The sequence below is a fragment of the Aquila chrysaetos genome, chromosome 17 (genome assembly GCF_900496995.4).
Source record: "Aquila chrysaetos chrysaetos chromosome 17, bAquChr1.4, whole genome shotgun sequence".
In the NCBI taxonomy this organism is placed as follows: Eukaryota; Metazoa; Chordata; class Aves; order Accipitriformes; family Accipitridae; genus Aquila; species Aquila chrysaetos.
Window position 1 is genome coordinate 12,833,891 of NC_044020.1, and position 21,160 is coordinate 12,855,050.

Below are 21,160 nucleotides of genomic sequence, written 5' to 3' on the forward strand. Positions count from 1 at the left end.
GAGTGCTCTATAAGGCTTCTGTTTTCTACGGGGTGGAATGTCACTGCTGGCTGCCCGGCTGCTGCTGCTGCTGCTGTTTGGGTCTGCTGCAATTACGCTTTTTTTCTTAGGTCAAACAGGAACTAGTTATGTCAAGTACAAGCTCTAACAGTTTCTGTGTTCAACTCATGTCGCAGTGGTTATGACCACAGTCCAAAGGAGGTTTGCTGCTATTCTCCCTGATTTAAACTCGACAGAAGCTGTTGCTTTTTATTCTAATTCTCTTGCTGGGTTTTATCTTTGGTTCTAATTTCCGCTATCAATTTTGCCTGAACCAGCTAAAACTCAAGTGGTCTAAAATATGTCATTGATAGAGGTCAGTATTGACTTATTCTTGAGTTTTATTGTGATTATTACCCTGTAATAAGAAAAAGAAAAAGAAAAAAAGAAGAGAAAAGAAAGAAAAATAATGCTAATCATCTGGGACATGGCCATCACAGCCTTCAGATGGGTAGTTTACACACAGAGGCATTTGTGTGCATGTATTCTGCAACTAAGAACTGACTTTGTACTTGAGAGGTGGCAGTAAATATGTATGTGTATGTTGCTTCAGAAGTAAGCACTGAGTGAATATATATAGAAGTCCTGGTTCCAGTTACAGACTTGAAATTTATTTTAATTTGTCATGCTCACTATATATCATAGGTAGTCCTTGTAAGGACATAAGGCACTATCATTTTTTTTCTGATGGGAACTTGACTTTGATTTGGGAACAAAGGAGGATAGTACTCAGCTTTGGAATGCCAGCAGTCCCCTTAAGGACAGCTGGAAATGATGGCTATTTTGAGAGAGAGATTTTGGGGCGTTTTTCTAAAAAGAATTTAAGGATGCCCTGTTCAAGAAGAAACTTTCAAATATTTGATGTGGAACAGCCGAAAGGTATACTCCTCATCTTATATATTTCTTCTCAACAGTAAATAAAAATAAAAGTTTAAAAAACATAGGGTGATCTCAAAGGAGTGCTGAAAAATGCGGACAGTAGAAGGAAGTATCTTACTCTGTATATCTTTAAGACGGTAATATGTTTGTGTAGTGGTCTGTGAAGGATAGATGGAGAGAGAAATTAACTGCATGTTCCATCAACTTTATGGTTTCCTAGAATAGTGTAAAGGAAACTGTACTATGCCCTAAGCTTAAGTCAACAATTTGAAGTTGAAATACATATTTTCAAACCACTACTTGTATCTTACAATAACTGTCTTTGGTTTTCAAGTTGGTCGTTTCTGTGAATTTTTAAATAATTGTTTTTAGAGAATTCCTACACAAGAACCACATCAGGGCATATAAGTAATTTAAAGTAAGAGGGTCATTGTCAAATTAAAGAACAAAAGGTTTTTTATAAAGTCATCATCATCACCATTAAAGTTAACCTTGAGAGATGGTATGACTATAATTCTGTGTTATCATAACTCATTAAAGTCCTCCAAAAATAAATTGAACTCTGATTCAGGCATAGGAAGAACTGAAATAATTAAATATTACTTTAAAATACTTTAATCCATTTTGGTACCATAAATCATAAAAGCAAATTGAATATATTTATCTCATGGTATTATTACAAGGCAGAATTTGTTGTTGTTGTGTTTGTCATCCACTTCCCTTAAAAATCCATAGCTTAAGTGAATATAAAGATTCTAAGTTTAATCACTCAAAACTTAGGACATCCCAAAATGAAGATTGTCATGTAATTTTAATTCACCTCTTATGTGAGCCTATGTATCACAGTAAAGTGATACAGTCTTTAACCATATAAACAAATTTTTTCCACAAGAATGCTGCCTTTGGTGTGTGAAGGACATAGCTGAAATTGTCCCCAGAAGATCCTGGGTGAGGCTGACACCTGCCATGGAAAATTTCAGCACAATTTGTTAATATTTGGCAAGCAACTGAGAACAAGGTTTTGTAATGGAAAGAAGTGGTCAGGCCTGTAGTTAGTCCAGCTCCACCTCTGAGCACACAGATCTATTGAATATTAAGATTTTCAGAATTTCCAAGCTGGGAATGAAGAAGTCCTTTCTTCTCAGTCTTGCTTTATCTTCATACAAAATGAACATTACACCTGAAGTCCCACATCACGTTTGACAGAGGGAAAAAAAAACACATTTTCTATCAACATAACTGCTCTAAACAGATAAGAATGTAAGATGCAGGCACCTTTGCTTTACAGGTATTTAACTTCAGACATTTGAAAGCATGCCGATTATCAGAAGGCAAGTGTCTGCCCTCTGAAAGTCAACCTTTGTTGAAGTGTCTTAAGATCAACACTCAAACTCACTAATCACTTTTGAAACCTACTTCTAAGAAAAGAAAAGAGAGAGAAAGACACTGCCAGTAATTGCAGATCCATCTGTTGAAAGCACCAGATAAAAAAGCCATCATAGTGCTTTTATGGTGACTTCTCAATCCATCCTCACCTTTTTCATATAATGGAATATCCTTTTTCCATTTGTTCTTTATTTCACTGTCCTTTATTTCCCATTCTCTCCCTTTTCCTGTGTTTTGGGAGAAACTGAAACTTTGTGATATTGCAGAAACAGCTGTTCTAAAAAACAAGGTTAAAGAACCTCAGTTCCAGCCCTTGACATGGTGAGAGGTCAGGGCTGGTGCAGGCCTTGGCTGAAGGAGCTTGCTGTGCTATCCCATCGTTGAACCACCTAAGCCTGGGTATTTGCCCTAGTATTGTTTCCATGTTCAAGCAGGCAGAACTGACACTATCAAAGAGAGCAATTCATCTCTACAGAACTGAGTACAGACCATCTCCTTTTGTTAAATTCAGCAGTGGGCTGAAAGCTTGGTTTGTCTACTAATCCAAGACTAAGGATCTAATATTGGATCCTCCAAGAATGACCCTACACTAGAGAAATACTTATGAGTAATGAGAAGCACCGATTGTGAACTTTTTTGAAGGCTTCTTTTCCTGCCAAATTTCCTGTAGTCTTAAAGTCCTGTTTGTTTTTATCATTAAATCAAGGTGGTTATCAAGCATTCCCTCTCATGCCTAAGCCTATTATCTGTAATGAATATAGGACTTGTCATCTGATGATTTGTACTCTGCCTGCATTGTAGCAATGATGGGTTTTATTTAGTAAATATCTCCTAATCCCAACTGCTAGATCAGTAGAGTGTAAGAGCTATGATATAGTTAAAATAATTATAAAACCAGAGGAGAAAGAACATCATGTAAATAATGAGCCTAGTTTGCGTATCAGGGTTGCATTGGTACCTGCCTTGACTACATCTCTTCAAAGCTGTTTTGTGGCTTTGTTTCAGTCAACATCTTTGAGCGATATGAGGGTATCCATACTCACAAACTAAACTCCTTACATTGTCTTGGAATACAGAAAGAACAAAAGGAAAATCCAATAATCGCCAGTAGGCCAGTGAAACTGCAACATTAGTGCTCCATGGCCATGGTCGTGTTTGTGCTCTCAGATCCATGCATGCATGTGCACATGGATGCACACACAAATCTCTCTCTCCTTTCTCCATCTCTTCCCATCCCTCTAAATATCAACTAAAAAGAAAGGAAAAGACCAGCCATCATTCTTTTTATCAAGAAAAGGTGTCAAAAGTGGTAAACATGAATAGCCTTTCTGCTTTGACTGACACAAGGACGATCAAGTGCGTATTATTCTGTCAGACTGCTTTGAAGGAACAACAAAGTAGTAAATATACACAATCACTCACTGTCAAACAAGTGGAATTCAAAGGTTGACTAGAAATCATTACATAAAATTCTTCCTAAGTACGTCTGAGACTAATGTAACAGACTCATTCCACTCCCTATAATATACAAGCATGTGGAAACAATTATAGCTGGAATAATCAACAGCTCTTTATATGTATATATATTTCTTAATTAAAATACTGAAGTGTTCCCATGTCACCAACTTTTTTGATCTGCACCCAGCAATCAGATTTAAGTTGGCGATATTTTAAAATTAATGAGATGGCATTTTAAAAGAAAATGGATTTCTGCGAGACTACCATTTGGTGTTAACAATTGTATTGTCTCCCTGTGTGACTGTTGCATCGAAGTAGACAGTTAATGGGGCTGGGCAGAAACGCTGCTACTGGATCTTGTAAGGAATGCTGCAAGTGTGTGTTCTTGGTCGAAGGGAAATAGCGCAAACTAAAAACTATTATTTTGCTCTGTAATGAGCATGTCTTGGTATGTATCTGATCCTGCTTGCTTGGGGCTGCTTCCTGGGGCAGATGCTTGCTCGCTCTTCTGCTCAATTTCACTGATGTAGCCCTGTGCACTGAGGCTTCACCTCCAGTCTGTAGCAGATCTCCATTGACTTCCTAATAGCTGGCAATTTCAGGTGTCTGCCTTGTTTTTAGTTTGAGTCATAGCACAATTCCAGATTTTTTCTAATTTTAATGTGCTTTTGGACATCTTCCTCATTTTTGTGTGGATAAATATTATGATTATTCTAAAAATCCACATTTTTAAAAAATATTTTGAACCCCTGTAAAAAAAAAAAAAAATCAAAAAAGGGGCTAGCAATTACACAAAATGTATTTTTCTTTGGAAGAAAGAATTTATTCCATAACAAAATGAAGATGTAGCAGTAATTATTTTCCATTCAAATCCTGTGCAGCTGGCTAAATAATACTTCTGTAGCATACAGAAAATTGCAAGTGACCTCAGCATAGCATTTCAGGTACTGTTTTGCCTTCATCTTGTGCCAGCAAAAGATGCTACCTTTAATAGCAGTTGAAAGAACAGTATGGTTTATTGAAATTCTACAGGGCTATTCTGAATTCTGGCCTGTACTTTTTTTCACTGTTAATTTCAAGAAACAATATCACAACATCATTAAAATAGAACCAGGAACTACAAAGGGTCCTGAAACACAAAATGAGAAGTCTTAAACTTTCATAATCTAAATTCAATAACAGTCATTAAAAAGTCAAGCTTTTTTCCCCCCTACCTTATTTATTCCCATATCTAACCAAGTGTTTATGTTCACTTTTTTGTTCCCTTTTGTTAAATTGTTTGACCAGTCATAGCTCTGCAGCTCAGCTTAGAGAGTGTACTCTTGGATTTCAGTCAGAATTGTTAGTTACACGCTTTTCTATATGAATTAACTGAGACTTTTGGAACATTATAACTTCAAGATCCAAAACTGAGATGTGGTATTTGGCATTTTGCAAGTCTCATCTTTCCTAAAATCCCCAAATAACACAGCCTTTACAACAGCTGTCCTTGAAGAACTTGATTTGAAGAATGTTAGTTTAAAAGCCAAGGAAAAGTATCTTTACACTAGTTTATCTGTTACAGACCAACAATACACTTCTCAGCTGTACCTCACCCTGAAACTCCTGCTTGTACAAATTCAGTATCCTACATTGTTGTTTGTAAAATTTATGCCAGAAATAAAGACTTCATTTACATGGTTCCATATACCAAGAGTAATAAAGCATATAGTAGTTAGCCTATCCTATAGAAATATTTTTCTCCAGACCATATCCTGCCTTTTTAGAGTGAAATTTTGCCATGAGAGAAGTACAACGTGTTGTAGAAGCCAAATTGCCACTTTGGACAGAAGAACATTTACTTTTTCTCTCTTCTATTGACTGAAAAAGAATGAAGTTTAAAATCAGATGAAAAAGATCTGTATTTATGGCTCCTTGTTGACTTACCTTGCTGTTATCAGTGAAATTGACAGCAGATGCCTATGAAAAGGTATTGGAGTTATTTGAGAAAAAAAAAAGCAATAATGAACCTATGGGACCTCATGTTATACAGGGAACTCCAGCATTTTGTCTTGGTCAGTGCTGCTGTTGAATGATGTTGGAGAGAACTGTCAAAAATATGCCTGTTTGGTCATTATTGTTTTTAGATTGCACCTTATATGGGAGAATTAAGACAGCAACACTGCAGGAAGAAGAGGCAGATGCTTTTTTTGTTTGTCTTTGGAAGGGTGGCTTCAATGTCAAAATTAAGAAAGATGAACTTTTAGTTTTGACAGGTCTTCAGGTCTGGAAGACTTTACTCCATGGTTGGGGTTTTTCTCCCTTCTATTTATTCCCTTTTGACAAGTCTGGGTCATCTGCAGGAAAAGTGAAAAAAAAGTGTCTTGCTCCTGGAGGGAAGATAAGTCCCTAGAATATGGCATAAAGGAACACATTAGGGTTCATCTCAGACAATCAAACTCTACATTTTCAAAATGTTAGTTAGAATTCTGGAGGAAGGATACTTGCTAGTGATGTGATGTAAATCCAGAGTTTGCTACAGTTGGCTTATTTCCCTTTTCCAAGAACTGTTACGTATTGGAGACTATTTTCTCTACAGAAAGTTGCCTCTAAGTGAAATGGTGTAATCTAATGTAAAGGTCTGTTTTTCTTTTTTTTTTTTTATTAGATGTGTCTAAAACACGCAGCTCTGTGTTTGTGAAGGATTGTGTGTCTGTGTGTCATTACCTGATTTAGATCTGCTTGTTTTGTCCTGTATTCTTGATCTGCCTTATCTCTGGACACTGTTTTCACAAACTCTAACTCTTTTTCTTTCGCATCTCCTTCCTGGATTTGCTGCTTCCTTCAGCCTCACCTCAAGGTCAGTATGCACTTTTAATAAGGCTGTTTACAAGACTATTGTCTATTCAGCTAAAATTGAGATCTCACAGAAGATTGCACATCAAATGACATGATCTACAAAATAAAAGATCAGAGATTTGGTTAAGTCTGTGTAGGAGGATGGGTTGGATAAGGTACACATTTAGAATAAACTTGTACTTGAAGGAAAGAATTTATATCAAACCACTGTAAATCAATGTTGTAGTGCACTGGGAAGAAGGGGGAAGTCCTACCAATGAACCCTTTCAAGGAAAAAAACTACAGGAACAGGAAGCTGAAGCAAGACAGTTTTAATATTACTGGTTTTATCTGTTACTTCAAGAAGAAAAAAGATTGAACATTAGCCATATTCTTTGATACACGCGGTTGAGTGCAAAACTAGTTCCTTTAAAATACTAGTCATACATACTTTAACTGTTGGATTTTTATCATTGCATCTGTGTCTGAAACCTTGCAGTGATATTGCAGAACTAGTTTTGGCGCAGTTTGAGTGTGTTGTGCTGTCAGAAAGAACCAAGGGCAGAGGGTTATAGGTAAGTAAATTAGCAAGAGGATAAATTTGTTGAAAGCACAAAGTGATAAACTACTGAAAAAAACCTACCAAGAGACAGCATGTTTTGAAGTCTTTCAGCCATGGATCTGGGGTTTTTTTGTATTTTGAAAGCAGTTGCTAAACATAGATTTGGGGATTTTAGTAGAGTAGCTAGGAGTAAATGTCTATGGCCTATGCAATACAAGTCAGAGTACATTATCTAATGACCCCCAGTTGCCTTTGAAAGGCTCTGAAACCATTTTGGATTCTAGTCTTTGCTGATAAAGTCTGTTTGGTAGAAAGTGTCCATGACTCCTGACGAAGGAATGATTATAATTGTTTCAGGCAGTGTCTTTGGCCAGAAAGCCACTACTTAATGACTAAAGTTCTGAGTTATCGACCAACATCCAACTTTTCTATTCTTGATTAACACTGTGAAAAATGTGGTGGCGTGTGGAATCCCACGATGCTGCGATGCTGCTGACGCCTTTAAATTGTGTCAGTGTTCTGACCTTGGTTTGGCACAGACGTTGCACTTGTGGCCTTGGCTATGTATTTTCCTTCCTCCCACAAACTGGATAAAGATTGGAAGTTAATCATGTTGTTGTCCATCAATACCTTCTGTATTCAGTGTGTCGTACTGGCATACTTGTAATTGCTGGGGAGAGAAGGGCTGTCCTTGAATGACCCTCTTTCTTCAGATCCCAAAGAACAGAACTGCCAGGAAGTGTTTCTGCCCTGTGAGCATTCTCTTCTGAAATACACATAGTGTCTTGCATGAACAGGACTTCTGCTGGGGAGACTGTATTTGCTGGTCGCCACCATGACTGAAGTTTGATGTGCTTTGTCTGGCAGATAAAGTCCTAAATGTTATAGAATCCATCTGTCAAAGATACTTCTGCTTCAATCCATATGGCTATAGATTTTTATCAATACTTGCACCTATGCTGGAATTTGTGATGAACAAGAGGGGGAACTATTTCTAGGTTGTGGTTTGGATGTGTTTTTTCTGAGACCTGGCATGATTTCTCTTTCCCCAAACAATGTAACCATAACTTTTATTTCTCTCATTTAAAGCGTATTGTAAAATTTGGCTAGAGAAGTTACGATTGTGGTTTGAGGTGGCCAAGTGTTAGGATCTTTGAAATGTTTTCTGATAAGATGTTAAAGAGACTTTCCATTCTGTCCTCATAGCTTCTCAGTGGGTTTACTGATTTTTTTTTTTAACTTTTTCCATTTTTTTAAAATTGATTGCTATGATGGCTAGTTGCTGAGGTTTTCATATATTTGTTAAAATAAATCAAGAGCGTAAGGGAATAGGTGGAATAAGTGCTCTTGGAACTACAAAATCCCTGCTGGCCAGAAACATAATGAAAAGATTCTCCTAAGGACAAGCAGGAAAGTTACAGGGGTTGCAGTACTGCTCATTTTCTTTCCTATGCATTTCAGTGTTTGCCTGATAACTGTTAACTGCAACATATGAAGAATGTGTTAGGTATGCCTGTCTTCTAGAAACAGGAAGAAATACTCTGAATTATATCTGTTCTCATCAAGAACAGCTTTGCTTACTGTAATCAGTGCAAAACCTCTGAATTTTCCGATCTGTCTATTAAGCTTTCATCATCTCTCTCCTTTTGATAAACTCAGTGAATCAGAACATAGTAGCATAATCTGCATCACTGTTGCTGTTATTACATGTACTGGCTGCTCAGAAGTCTTAAGAGCCTGGAGTGGATGTCATACTGATTCATAGTAAATAAAATAATCTTGGAAGGCATGGGGATTAAAGCAATTTTCCATAAGGCGTTTTTGCTAAGTATCTGTTGATGACAGCTTTGAATAAAGAACTATCCAATGCTGAGTTCAAGAGTAACAAGCCAAATAACACTCTTCTGGTGTCATTACCTGCAGCAGTGGAAAAAAAAATAGAAAAATACCATGAAGTCATATGCTACAGTTCTTTTCAGTGGTTCTTATGTATACATGTCACAAAAGTTGAGATGGAAAAAGATAACAAGACTGACAAAACCAGGTGCTGTTGTGAGCAACTGCATACTTTCAAGGAAAGAATGAGCTATATTGATAAAGCAAAAGGAACATTTCTAGCTTCAAATTGGATAACAAACAGCTTAACTGCTTCAATTTTTTCTTTTTTTTGCATCATGTCTGCTGAATAACGTTGAACATGCTATTTATCAACAATTTATCTTTGTAGCATAGCACTGGAATAGAAAAATAGCTGGAAAGTAGTACAGGAGGCCTACAGCAGGCAGCTTGTCTTTCGGTGTCCTGCTTTCTACTGTCAGGTTTTCTAATAGTCTACATCACATGGTTAATTGTACTGTCTGTCATCTTTGAAGCAAGTAATCCAGATCTTAAGAGAAAGAAGTTTTCTCGATTTTTTTTGCTATACCAAAGAGAATATGATGCAATAGGAAGTAATAAAAAAATACTGTAAACCTTATTTCCACATAGCAAAGTGGCTTGGTGATTAGATGAGTGCAGGCTGGTGGCATGAATCCAGATAAAAGTCTGCTATGAGTGTCCATGTAAAATTAAATGTCAGTGTAGCAACTCAAGTGTAGCCTTATAAAATCAAAGTAAAAACAAAAAAGTAAAGCTGAGGGGATTATTTCAGTCAATTTTCCAGAGTCCTAAATTTACGTTAAATGGAACATGTCTAACTACCAAAGAAATATTTAAAACATATCATCCTTCTGTAAGAAAATTATAGATAATATTGCATAGAAAGTTAAGCAAATACAGGAAACTCAGGATACTATTCAGTAATTGTTAAAAAAAAAAAAAGCAGAGTACTTAGTTACAGGCGTATAGTCTATGGTACATGTGGGTTTTTCATTGTGATGGAAATACCTTTATACACTGCATTATATACTATATCTCCAGGCAGCTGTGTATCTGAGCACTGAGAAAAGTGCCTGGGCAGTCAGGAGAAATTTCACTGGAAGCGTGGCTGGCTCTTTAGTTTTATACCTTCAGAAGACTCAGGTCTTGATTCTGCCACCATGCTGGTCATTAACCACATCAGGAAATGGTAAAAATTTCAAGCATGTCAAGTCAGCAATGGTTAGTTTTAGGTCAGCAGAGCCAGATACATTGTGTTCAAAGAAGTTTCCGTTTAAATTTCCGTGGTCATCTCTAAAAGATAGCAACCTCTAAGAGTTTTTGTCTATTTAATATATGTTTCCTTTAATTCTACTTAGAGCAAAAATGGCTTTATGGAATTCTTTACACTAAGAAGTACTCTGCTTGTAAGAGTTGTCTATTCCTTATGAGTAAGGAGAAGTAAGGCATCTTAGAGATGATAGTGGGGAAAGGAAGAAATGAAGCATCAGACTTTTTGGCTGTGAGGATTGGGTGGTGATGAGTAGGGCACAAAATAGAACTCTGGTGTTCTTTAAAACAGGTCACCAGCATAGTTTTTTGAGTTTGCTTTAGGTATAGTGATTATCAGAGCTTTCTTCCTCTGTTTGAAGTGGAATCTCTAGCTTTTCTGTCAAAGTTCCTCTTTTCTTGCCTCATTTCACTGCATCTTAAAGCAAAATTATTCACAGTGGTACATCATCTCAGAATTCTCACTTTTCTGCAGTTTCACATGATCAGATTTTTTTCCTATTACCTGCTGAAATTAATTTAATTACATGAAACACTGATGAGTTGGTTTTCTTTTTGTATTATTGCTCTGTTTTCAGTACATGTATTCACAAAGTGTGCAGCTTTCCTATGGGGATTCGAAATGAGGTAGCATTAGAAAGACACGTGACTGGATATGGCACCAGGGAGGATGTTTGTATGTCAACAGTATGCTGTGAATTTTGAAGAGCTCCAAGTCAAATGCTCTGAGAGATTAGAGGAATCCTTCACAATTTGCTTTTTTCAGGTGTAACTAAAAAGATGGCTTTTTACCATACTGTTTGAAACATCAAAATACAACATTATTTCTAGAAGACATTTTAAAACATGTCTTTGTGTTCACATATCCCAAAGTTAACAAATTAGCTAGCACGTCATCATCAGAAGATTAAGTGAAATTATCATTCAAACTTCATGCAACATTAAACATTTTGATTAACCCATATGTGTCACATCACATTTAGTCAAAGGAATAAAATCTGAAGGTTATTTTTTCTTCTTTAATGGCTAACTTCTGTGCAAAAATTTATCCCTCCCAAATAGCTAGATTTTTATTTCTATTAAAACTCTTAAAAGCCAGGTAAGTATATGGACAGACAGTGAATTTATGTGTCTATGGTAAAATAGTCTTGGTGCAAATGTTCCCATAATCGACAGTACTAAAAGCTTTAACAGACCCTGGATTCAGCAATAATATGGTAGTTACAGAGAACTAAGCTGGGCAGGAGATCTTTTTAAAAGGTTGCTGAGAAGAATGAGGAGCTCAGTGGCTTCTTTTCCTCCTTTTTTACTGATAAGGACTCCTTTCAGATCCCTGAGCATAGTGGCAGAGTCTGTGGGAGTGAAGCATTACCCACAGAAGTGGAAGACGAAGTTACAGACCATTTAAAGAAATTAGAAATCTGCAGGTTGATGGAATCAGATCAGATGCATACAAGGCTGCTGAGGGAGCCAGCTGATGTAACAGCGAGGACTCCTTCAATCATCTTCAAAAGCTCATGGCTGTCAGGACAAGTTCCTCATGACTGACAAACATCACACCCATCTTCAAGAAGGTTGAGAAGGAGGATCCAGGGAATTGCAGGCCAGTCAGTATAACTTCATGCCCTGGGAAGTTTTTGGAGCAGATCCTCCTGAAAGCCATCTCCAAGCACCTGAAGGATGAGAAGGTGATAGGGAACAGCCAGTATGGATTTAGAAGGGCAAATCATGCCTGACCAGTCTTCTTTCAGTGATGAGATGACTGGCTCAGAGGGGAATCAGCACTGTTTAATGTCTTTTTAATGATGTAATGATGAAACATAATACACCTTCAAAAATTTCATGGATGATAGCAAGCTGAGGGGAGTGGTTATGGGGAGTATATGCTGGAGGGCAGGGCTCCTGTTTAGGGTGACCTTGGCAGGGTGGAGAAATTAACTGGCAGAAACCTTATGAAGTTCATTAAAGGCAAGTGCAAAGTTCTGCACCTGGGGCTGAAGAACCCCTCCATCTGTACTGGCCTAGGGCCAACTGGTTAGAAGGCTGGTTCATAGAGAAGGACCAAGGGGTGGCTGAGGACAAGTTGAACTTGAGTCAACAGTGTAACGCTACTGTGAAAAAAGTCAAATGCATACTGGGCCGTATTAGCAGAAGCACAGCTAGCAGGTCAAGAGAAGTGGTGTTTCCCTCTGCTTGGCACTTGCGAGGCTGCACCTGGAATACTATGTCTAGTTTGGGGCTTCCAGGTACAAGAAAGACATTGGGATAATAGAGCGAGTCCAGCAGGCAGGCCGGCGAGATGACTAAGTGCTACAGCACACAACATACGAAGGAGGGGCAGAGAGAACTGGGTGTGTTCAAGCCTAGGAAGAGGAGCCTCGTGGGAGATCATGCTGTGGTCTTTCAGCTATCTAATGGAAAGGTCCAGAGAAGACAGAGCCAGACTCTTCTCAGAGGTGTTCAGTAAAAGCTTGAGAGGCAACAGACACAAATTGCAACACGTTCCAATCTAAGTTCCAATGAGATAATCGGCAGAAAATTCACAGTGATGGAGTCAGATACTGAAACAGGTGCCCAGAGAGGCTGAGGAGTCTTCATCACTGGAGATATTCAAAACTCATCTGAACAAAGCTATGAGCAACCTGCTCTAATTTGGCCTTGTTTTGAGCAGGGGATTGAACCAGGTGACCTTCAGAGATCCCTCCAACCAAAATTACTCCAAACTTACTATGGTAAGTTAATCTGAATTAACTAATAATAGGACAAACTCTAAAATTTTTGTTTAGTTTTGGTAAGAATTTGCTGCATAATATTGACTTTGAAAAACAGGATAAACAATAATTGCCTTGTTATTTCATAGCACTACAGCTGTAAGAAAAGAAAGAACTAAGAAAAAAGTATGGTGTTGGGGTCCACTGCACTTTTATTTCTTGCAAATTTCTACTTGTATTCTCAGTTTTTAAACAATTTTAAAAACTCCCAAGAATTGCTGCTTTCTGGGATAATGCATCACTCTGATATGTGTCAGTGTGGTATTAATAGGCTTGTTCTTTCATAAATAATATTTTACCCAGATGTTTTTCTTTCAAGATTTCTAATGTAGCTCGTCCTACTTCTGTCCTCTTCTTCCCCATCTCTGAACACAGATACTCTCAAACCTTATTGCTGTTAATAGAATCAGAGAAGATAAAATTGGAAATTATCTCTGTTTCCCATGTTTTTTATATGTTCTCTGTAAGCTTCTCATGCTGGATGAGAGCTTATACTGGGACAGTGACCTTAGATCTGACAGCATAGGGGTTTACTAGTCTGCATCTGTAGTTACCAGCTATGCTGTTACGCCTTGTCATTTGGGTTGAAAGAACTGTTTTCCATTTGCAGTATTCACATCCCTTTTTGTCACATCCTTTCTCTTGCTCAGCTTGTGGGCAAATAAAATAGAGCACAGTTGACCCTGCATCTTCGTCTCAGCTGCCTTGTTGAACAGCATTTTTCTGCTGTGAGAGTTTCAGCTGGCTAGGAAGTTACACCTCATGTGTTTAGTGTGCACCTGTGACTAAATTGAAATGTTACCTTTTGTTCTTGTGTTCCTTGTGAAGATCAAGTTCCATTGTTGACCTGCACACAAGGTGACTCACTGCCTCAGATGAGGGCATTGGAACCCTTGTACTTCAGATGTGCCTTTCAGTACTTTACTCATCAGCTGAGGGCATTTCTTATTACCACTGCTAACTAGCTAATATTTTTCATTCTAATTCCTGTGAAACCAGCTTTCCTAACTGGCCTGTACATCATCTCTGCAAATGATTTCTCATCTTTTCGTTGAAAAATATGCTAGATAAGTGTAGATATTTATTACAGTCACACAGTTTATAGATTCAATGCACACTGCTATTGCTATCACTTAATTAATTTGAAATGTCTTAATCACATTACTGTAAAATGAAAATAAAATCACTTATCCATAAAATCCCAAGTAGGCTATTACAGATATTGCAAGATAAAAACATGCCTAACATTCTCACGCTAAGATTAAATTGGTAAACTCTTTTTTTTTTTCCCCATTTTCCTTTCTGTTCTATGGCTGTCTTCCATTTCATTGTCCTGACAGGGTGGTGTAGTCAAGTATTCACTCCTGCATAACATGTTCTTCGTTTGCAAACAATAGAAGGCCCCTTTCATGCTGGAGTATATCAGCTTTTCTAGCCAGTCGTCTTCTTGAAGTACCCCAGGTAATTCAGATAGATTTAATCATGCTCTCAGAAACTTCATTTCTGTCTTATCCAGCAGATAGGCCATTCTTCTTAATTGAAAGAAATGGTTTTTCACTTCCTTGGAGAATAAAATATTTCCAGTTGTCGCTTTCTGTTTGTGACTGACTAATTAACTCCAAGCTGTAAGGGGAAAAGTGCCACCTATCCCTTTAGTGACTCAGCATACTCAGTTCAAAGTAAAGTGGTTTTACATGGAAAGTTATTATCTATCTGTTTACAATATTGAACAGATTTGATAGAAATTGGGACCAAGCATGAGGGTAGTTTTGGAGTGACAGTGGGGTTGGAGTCACACAGTTCCGGCATTCTTTCAAGCATTCTGGAATGAACTTGATCATACAAGTAACCTATCTCCTTTTTTAAAAAACAAGAGTGAGAAAGAATTAGAAATTTGAGTTGCAAAATACTCTCTATAGATAGACCAGAGGAGCCTCATTTGATCCTAGAAATTACAACTGCCCACAACTGGCAGTTGCCAGGCCGGTGTGCTCAGTGCCACCCTTGACAAAAGATGGCAGAAGGTGCCAATCCAACAGAAAATTGAGGCTCCTTTCTTACTAGTTCCTACTCCCCTGTGTTGCTCAGCTCCCTCCTAGCATGTAAACTTGTGACTTCTCAAAGCCATGGATTTACTGTAGCTCACCAGATGGTAGCTCTGAAAAGCATATGTTGTCTTCCTTAGCTTTCAGCATCAGTCCAACTTTTAGCTTTATCAGTCCCACTGGCACTAATAGCACTGACCGGATTGTTTCCATTCTGAATGCCAGCAAAACTCAGATTGTCTGCAAACCTCCCCTTGCATTTTTAATGTCTTGAGTTGATCATGCCATGCTCGATGGAAGTCCTACATGCTGGAAACTAAAAGAGAGGTGACGTATGCAACTTTATCCTGCAAGTATGTGCAAGGGTAAGGAATCTTAACCATGCAGGCTTCAGTGGGGATGCTGTATCTTTGAAAATACATTCTTTTGGGGTCACCTCCTGTCATACATTTTCTCTTTTACCAATATTGTGTTTAGTGTTGTTTGTTTCTTTCTCTAGGCCTGCCTTGCTCTGCAATAACCTGCATTATATGCTCACTTAGTTCCTTTAGTCTGCAATGTTTAAAAAAAAAAAAGAAAGCGTGTTCTGTTTAATTTTTGAGTTTTCAGCTAGTAGGATTCTTGGTTTTGCTGGATATGCCTGAGTTCCTCACATAATCATACCAAATAAATAACGGCATTAATGTTGTTAACTTGAAACCAACTACTAGATGGATATACACATTTACTTCACTTTTCAGTGTGTAATTTTTCACTTTACATAGATAATACCAGCAGAATATGTTAGGAGTATGTCACATAGAGACCTGAATAAACAGTTTAGAACTAGATCTTTTTTTTTTATTGTTACTAACTCCTTCTAGCAATATATATAACGGATATAAGAGCAAACACTTTTTCAGTATTTGACATGTCAACATATTTTAAAGGGTTGATATGTCATTAATCAACATAAGGTGTCTTTTCTTTTAGCATTGCTTGCATGCTCCCTGTTCTCTTGCACCTTGCACAGAAAATCTTTTTTTCTTTTTCATCATTTGCTTTTAGGCCATCCTGTATGAAAAAAACTGGGAGAGAGCATTAAATGAAGTTACTAGTAAATACTTTACTTGGCTACTGCAAAATAACACTCTATACTGCAAAAGCGACCACTGACTTGGAATGCGAAAAAAATGGATTTTTCCGGTGCATTTGGAGTACAACACTTATGCAATAACTGCAACATTTTATGTAATTTCTTCTTAAAGGAAATGTTTCATGTTCATATCTCCCAATCAAAGGGACTGTTCACTACATTATAAGCAATAGGCATAGTTTTTGTAGAGACTGTGCAGTGGCATTATATAAAGGTTATCAGTGACATGCAAATAACTGTTGTTCTTTTACTCCTTAGTTTACTACGTGCCTTCTTCCCTTTCTCGTATCTCTTGCTTTCAGCACAGATTTCACATTTTAATATGGAATATGCAGATGTCTTTGCTCAAAGAGATGGGGCATGGCACACAGCTTTTGACAGTTTGTTTCCTTTGACTGCTTATTTCCATATTGGTTTTGAGTATGCTTGCATCACATGAAAAAATGACAGCTGAAATGTAGCTGAAGGAGTCTGCTTTGTATTTTTAAATGCTTAAAGCTTCAAATGTTATTGTAACTTGGGCAAAAACCTTATAGTGTGAACAAAAGCCAAACATTTGCAAGATCATTTTAAAGTATTACTGTGTTGGTTAATGTTAAATAGAAGGGGTAAGTACATGCTATTCCCAGCTTATTCTAATTTTTGTCTTAAATTATGTTGTGAAGCTTCCAATAGCGTTGTCTGTTTTGGTTGAATTTCCCACCCTTACTTCTACAGGTAAATCACACTCCTGTTGAATGCATTAAGTTTTCCTAAAAATTACTTGCTTTCTGTGTCTATAAAGAAACAGCAGATCCCCAAACTCAGAACTAGTCTCACTATCAAGTTTAAGTTTATTCTCCTCAGAAGAAACACCTGCTGAGGCAAAAAAAATTTGCCTTGTAGTAGCTGCAGTTTAGATCCCATCCAAACCAGACTGCTGCCTTTGCTCAGTCTTCTCATGCACCCTGATCGGAACCAAAGACCACTTCAGTGCCTCTAAAACTGAAACATAGCACCACCCATGAAGGTTTCTTGATGTCCTTGTGCCCTTATTTTGGGAAGTCCAGAAGGAGCCTTGGGTATCAGTGCTGCATAACCTATAAAAACACAGCAATTCATGCCACTGGCTGGTCTCAGTAGTGTGTCTTGTGCATAGTTTTCCAAAGCTTAAGGCTTTATTCCTGAGTAAGTTGGATGTTTTGCTAGTGCATGTGGTGCTCTGTTAATTTCTTTCCGTGGGAAAGAAGAACTTAAAAGATTTTAAAGGTTTTATTTTTAAAGATACTATTGTTCTGAAGATTCGGGAGGAGTGGGTTGTGCATGGAGACCTGGAAGGCCAGCTCTGAGGAAGGCTGCAGTTTACTGTGGAAGAGTGTCAGGGGTACATTCTTGGCAGATCAGCTTGGTTGTCTTCTCTCCTTCAGAGGGACTGAAACAGTTTTGGGAGCACATATGAATTGCTAGTACTTTTCCGTTATGGATGTAATCTTCCGCAGGCGCATTTTTATCTTTTTATCTTTTTTTTAATGGACAGAAATACGTCTTATTACTTTGCAGATATCTGCAATGAAAATCTGATCTTGAGCTAAGAGATACTGAGTTTGATTAAAGCAACATGGCTTTTTAATTTTTTTAATTAGTATAAAGGGTCTGTACACTGCCACCCTCATCCTTGCTTGTCTGCACAAGCAGAAAGCAATCAACCATAAAAAAACAACCAAAACCTTTAAAGGAATTTTGATTGATTTCTTGAAAATTCCCAAGACGAGGGAGTGCGTTTTCTTCTGCATCTTGGAATAGTGGAGGATGCTTTTTGAATTATAGGTAGAGAAATTTTATTTCAAAGTAGAAAGGGAGTGGAACTCTCCATTTGTCTTTCTGTATCATGCCTTGACCATAGCCTCAGTAATTCTTTATTAGATTTTCAACACTGCTTATCTCTCTCAACCTGCAATGTATGTCTTCATATAAAAAACCAGATAATTTATAGAAAACATATGAGAATCCTGTTAGGAATATTTTTCTTGACAGCAAAGCAAAGTTGTTTGTTGATCTTTCCTAATGATTATGAGTGTTCCCCAATTACTTGAAAGAGTAATTCATTGAAGGGAGGTAGAAAATATCTCAGTGACAGGCTACATCAAGGCAGTTGCCCTGGTAAGGGGATCAGCTCAATTAAAATCTTAATTTTGCCTCATTTGTCTCAAGGTCACCAAACAAAAGTAGTTCACTGGAGTAGTATAATTGTCTAGATAAAGAATTTATTTTCCTCAGTAGATACTCCAAACTAGAGATAATTTAATTAACAAACTTTGTGATCACTGAGGGTATCAGTGAGAGTATATTTCAGATGTCTGAAACGTAGGGCATCTTGTCATCAGATTATTTTTTTTTTCTGTACTTGTTCAGAATATATTTAAAAAAAATGTATTTCTTCAAAACACTAATGGACATACTTACAAGTTCCGTCGCAGATCCACTTACTGTGAAATGGTAGAAATCCCTCCTCAAATGCGTAAGCCAGTAACCTTGTCCATGCACATTACCAAGGCTACTACAGAAACCTCCGATGAAGAGATACTCATGAATGTTGCTTGCAACACTCACTGAGTTCTCCAGAAAGCCAGTGGCATTTGCTCAACTTGCAAAGTATTCCTATCTGTATTTTGGAATCCTACAGCTGACAGACTGAGAAGACAATATTACAGCTGTACCAGAGAAGGTGGCACTAAGCCATCTGCACTATTTAGATAGGCTGGTCAGCCCTGTACGTGGTATATTTATTACAAATAATGCTGCTGTCCCCCATTTTCCAGGCAGCCAAAAGTCTGTAACAAATCATCTCAGTAGGCACTCTTCTTATTAACCTGATGTGAGCTGTCAAAGCCAGTGCTACAGAATGTATTTCATAAGAGGAGATACCTCTTAATAAATCTGTTTGCTAAGCACCCAAAAGAAATATGCCAAACATGCCATTCTGAGAGACATTGTGGTTTGCATTCATTACCAGAAATTGGTCTCACCCAGTGGGTACCAAAATAGAACTGTATACTTCTCATCTCAGATTCTCATGATAATGAAGACGCTGTAGCAAGGTAAAGTTTGATAAGCGTGACAGCATTGCTTTTCAATCAGCCCCATCCTTTTGCATACTTTTCCTGGTATAGTCTCTGGGAATGGCCAACTTTGGATCAGATTTGGTACAGCTTCTTTATAGCTAACAGGGTAAACACTTTTCCATTCACATCTATAGGGAGAATCTGTTTGAAAGATTCTTCTTGAAAACAGTTTTGTTTTTAAGGAGATAAGCTGAGTAATATAAGATTTTTATTTGGGCGCCTCAGCGACATAAAATCATCAGGCTTTTAGCCCTGAAATGGACCGGTTTACGGTTTTTTCAGAATGGTCCTGCTAGCATCACTGTCCTCACATCCTTTTCTTAGAGCAAGACTCTGAATGTTCTCATGGATGTTTTTCTTTTATATCAGAAATTTTCTTCCACTGAGTTGATACATTCACTGTGCTTCCTTTTGTGTCCTTAGCAACTGATCGGTTTAATACCTTTTGCTGAAGACTGGATTTTCAGTAGTTGTCAGCTTGAAAGCGTAAGACGTACCTTGATTCTTTAATATACACTATTTCAAAATGACAGGATAATACTCAACTGTTATCCCAAATTTCTGCAAATTTTTAGAAGAGGACTTTTCTCTCTTGATAGTTCGGTATATGCTGCAAGGCAAACATAAGTTACTCCAGCATAGTTCTTAAATGCTTTGCGTTTAAAATTTTCTACTCCTTACATTATATTTAATTTTTGGTTTTGTTTCGATGGCTGATTTTTACATTCGATTTTTCTTTTAATTATTGATTGTATCAGGTATTATTCTGGAAGGAATGAAAAGATGGCATACCCGTATGAAAGAAAACAACTGCTGTATTGTGATCTGTTTTCTTTTCTGGCTAGTGGGACTGCAGTTAAGAGACATGTGTGATCTTAGATCACAAAAATACCCTCTCGAAACCTCAATAAAATGCCATTCATAAGGAAGATTTTATTGCTGTTTAGAAAATACTTTTTTTAGCCAAATGGTGAAGGTCTCTTGAGCAGAGAGTTACTGGCTGCGTGTGATCTGTTCACAGGGCGGTTGGCCTGTGCACTGGAGTTAAAGGTAAAAAGAACAGCACCTTTGGGACTTCCTCCCACACTGTTAGGGCCAAATTCAACTAACCCAGCGTGCTGCAGGGAGAAGGAACCCACATTGAGGCCTAATCAGCCATTTTATAAATGTCATTTTTGGCTTTGCATCTGTTTGCTCAATTAACAAAAGCAGAAGAAAAAATACAACAGAACAAACTTCAGAACTACTGAATGCTTTTATTAAGGTCCTTAAAGCATTAGTATTTTTCTTAACAAAGGAACACCCATATCATTATCTTACAGATTCATTTCAGAGTTCACCTTGAGTTTGTATTTGTAATGCTCTTAGCTTCAATAAAAACTAAAGGTTGAAATGTTTTAAGGTTAAAGGTTTCTTTTCTAGTTCAACTGTTGTCAGCTTTCAAAAATAATTTTAGAACTTGACATATAATTAACTTGATATTTAATCTCTGAAGCCTGATTTTGAATTTGACATGAGTTATGAAATTATGGTAATGTATTCATTACTTTCATCACAAAACTTGCTTCCTAGGAAATGGATGCTGAGAATGTAAATAGTTGGGAAGCTGCACATTAGTTTTATGAGGGGTTCTTTGCCTGCACATGAGTGGGGCAAATAGGTGTAGTGGATTATAGCTACAAAAGTAGAATTCTAGATTAGTGAAAACATGAGGTGCTGTAGATGTATTCCTGAGGTTTTTAGAGTGTCTTGGTTTTAGTATGTTGTATCTGGCCATGTCTGAAAGCAAACCTTTGGTTTGCTTAATTTGATATGGACTT

At 37.5% G+C, this 21,160-nt stretch overlaps 1 protein-coding gene across 18 annotated transcripts in view; it reads left to right on the top strand.

Annotated features, from left to right (window-relative positions):
• ERC1 (ELKS/RAB6-interacting/CAST family member 1) overlaps positions 1-21,160 on the top strand; it is a 301,837-nt gene that overhangs the window by 134,674 nt on the left and 146,003 nt on the right. For 14 of the 18 annotated variants that reach the window (XM_030040612.2, XM_041129573.1, XM_030040624.2 and 11 more), the window contains one exon: positions 6,590-6,601. The exons of the other annotated variants lie outside the window; for them this stretch is intronic. In XM_030040612.2, the coding sequence (XP_029896472.1) occupies positions 6,590-6,601 (12 nt within the window). The remainder of the gene's footprint in view (positions 1-6,589; positions 6,602-21,160) is intronic. 18 annotated transcript variants of the gene reach the window in all.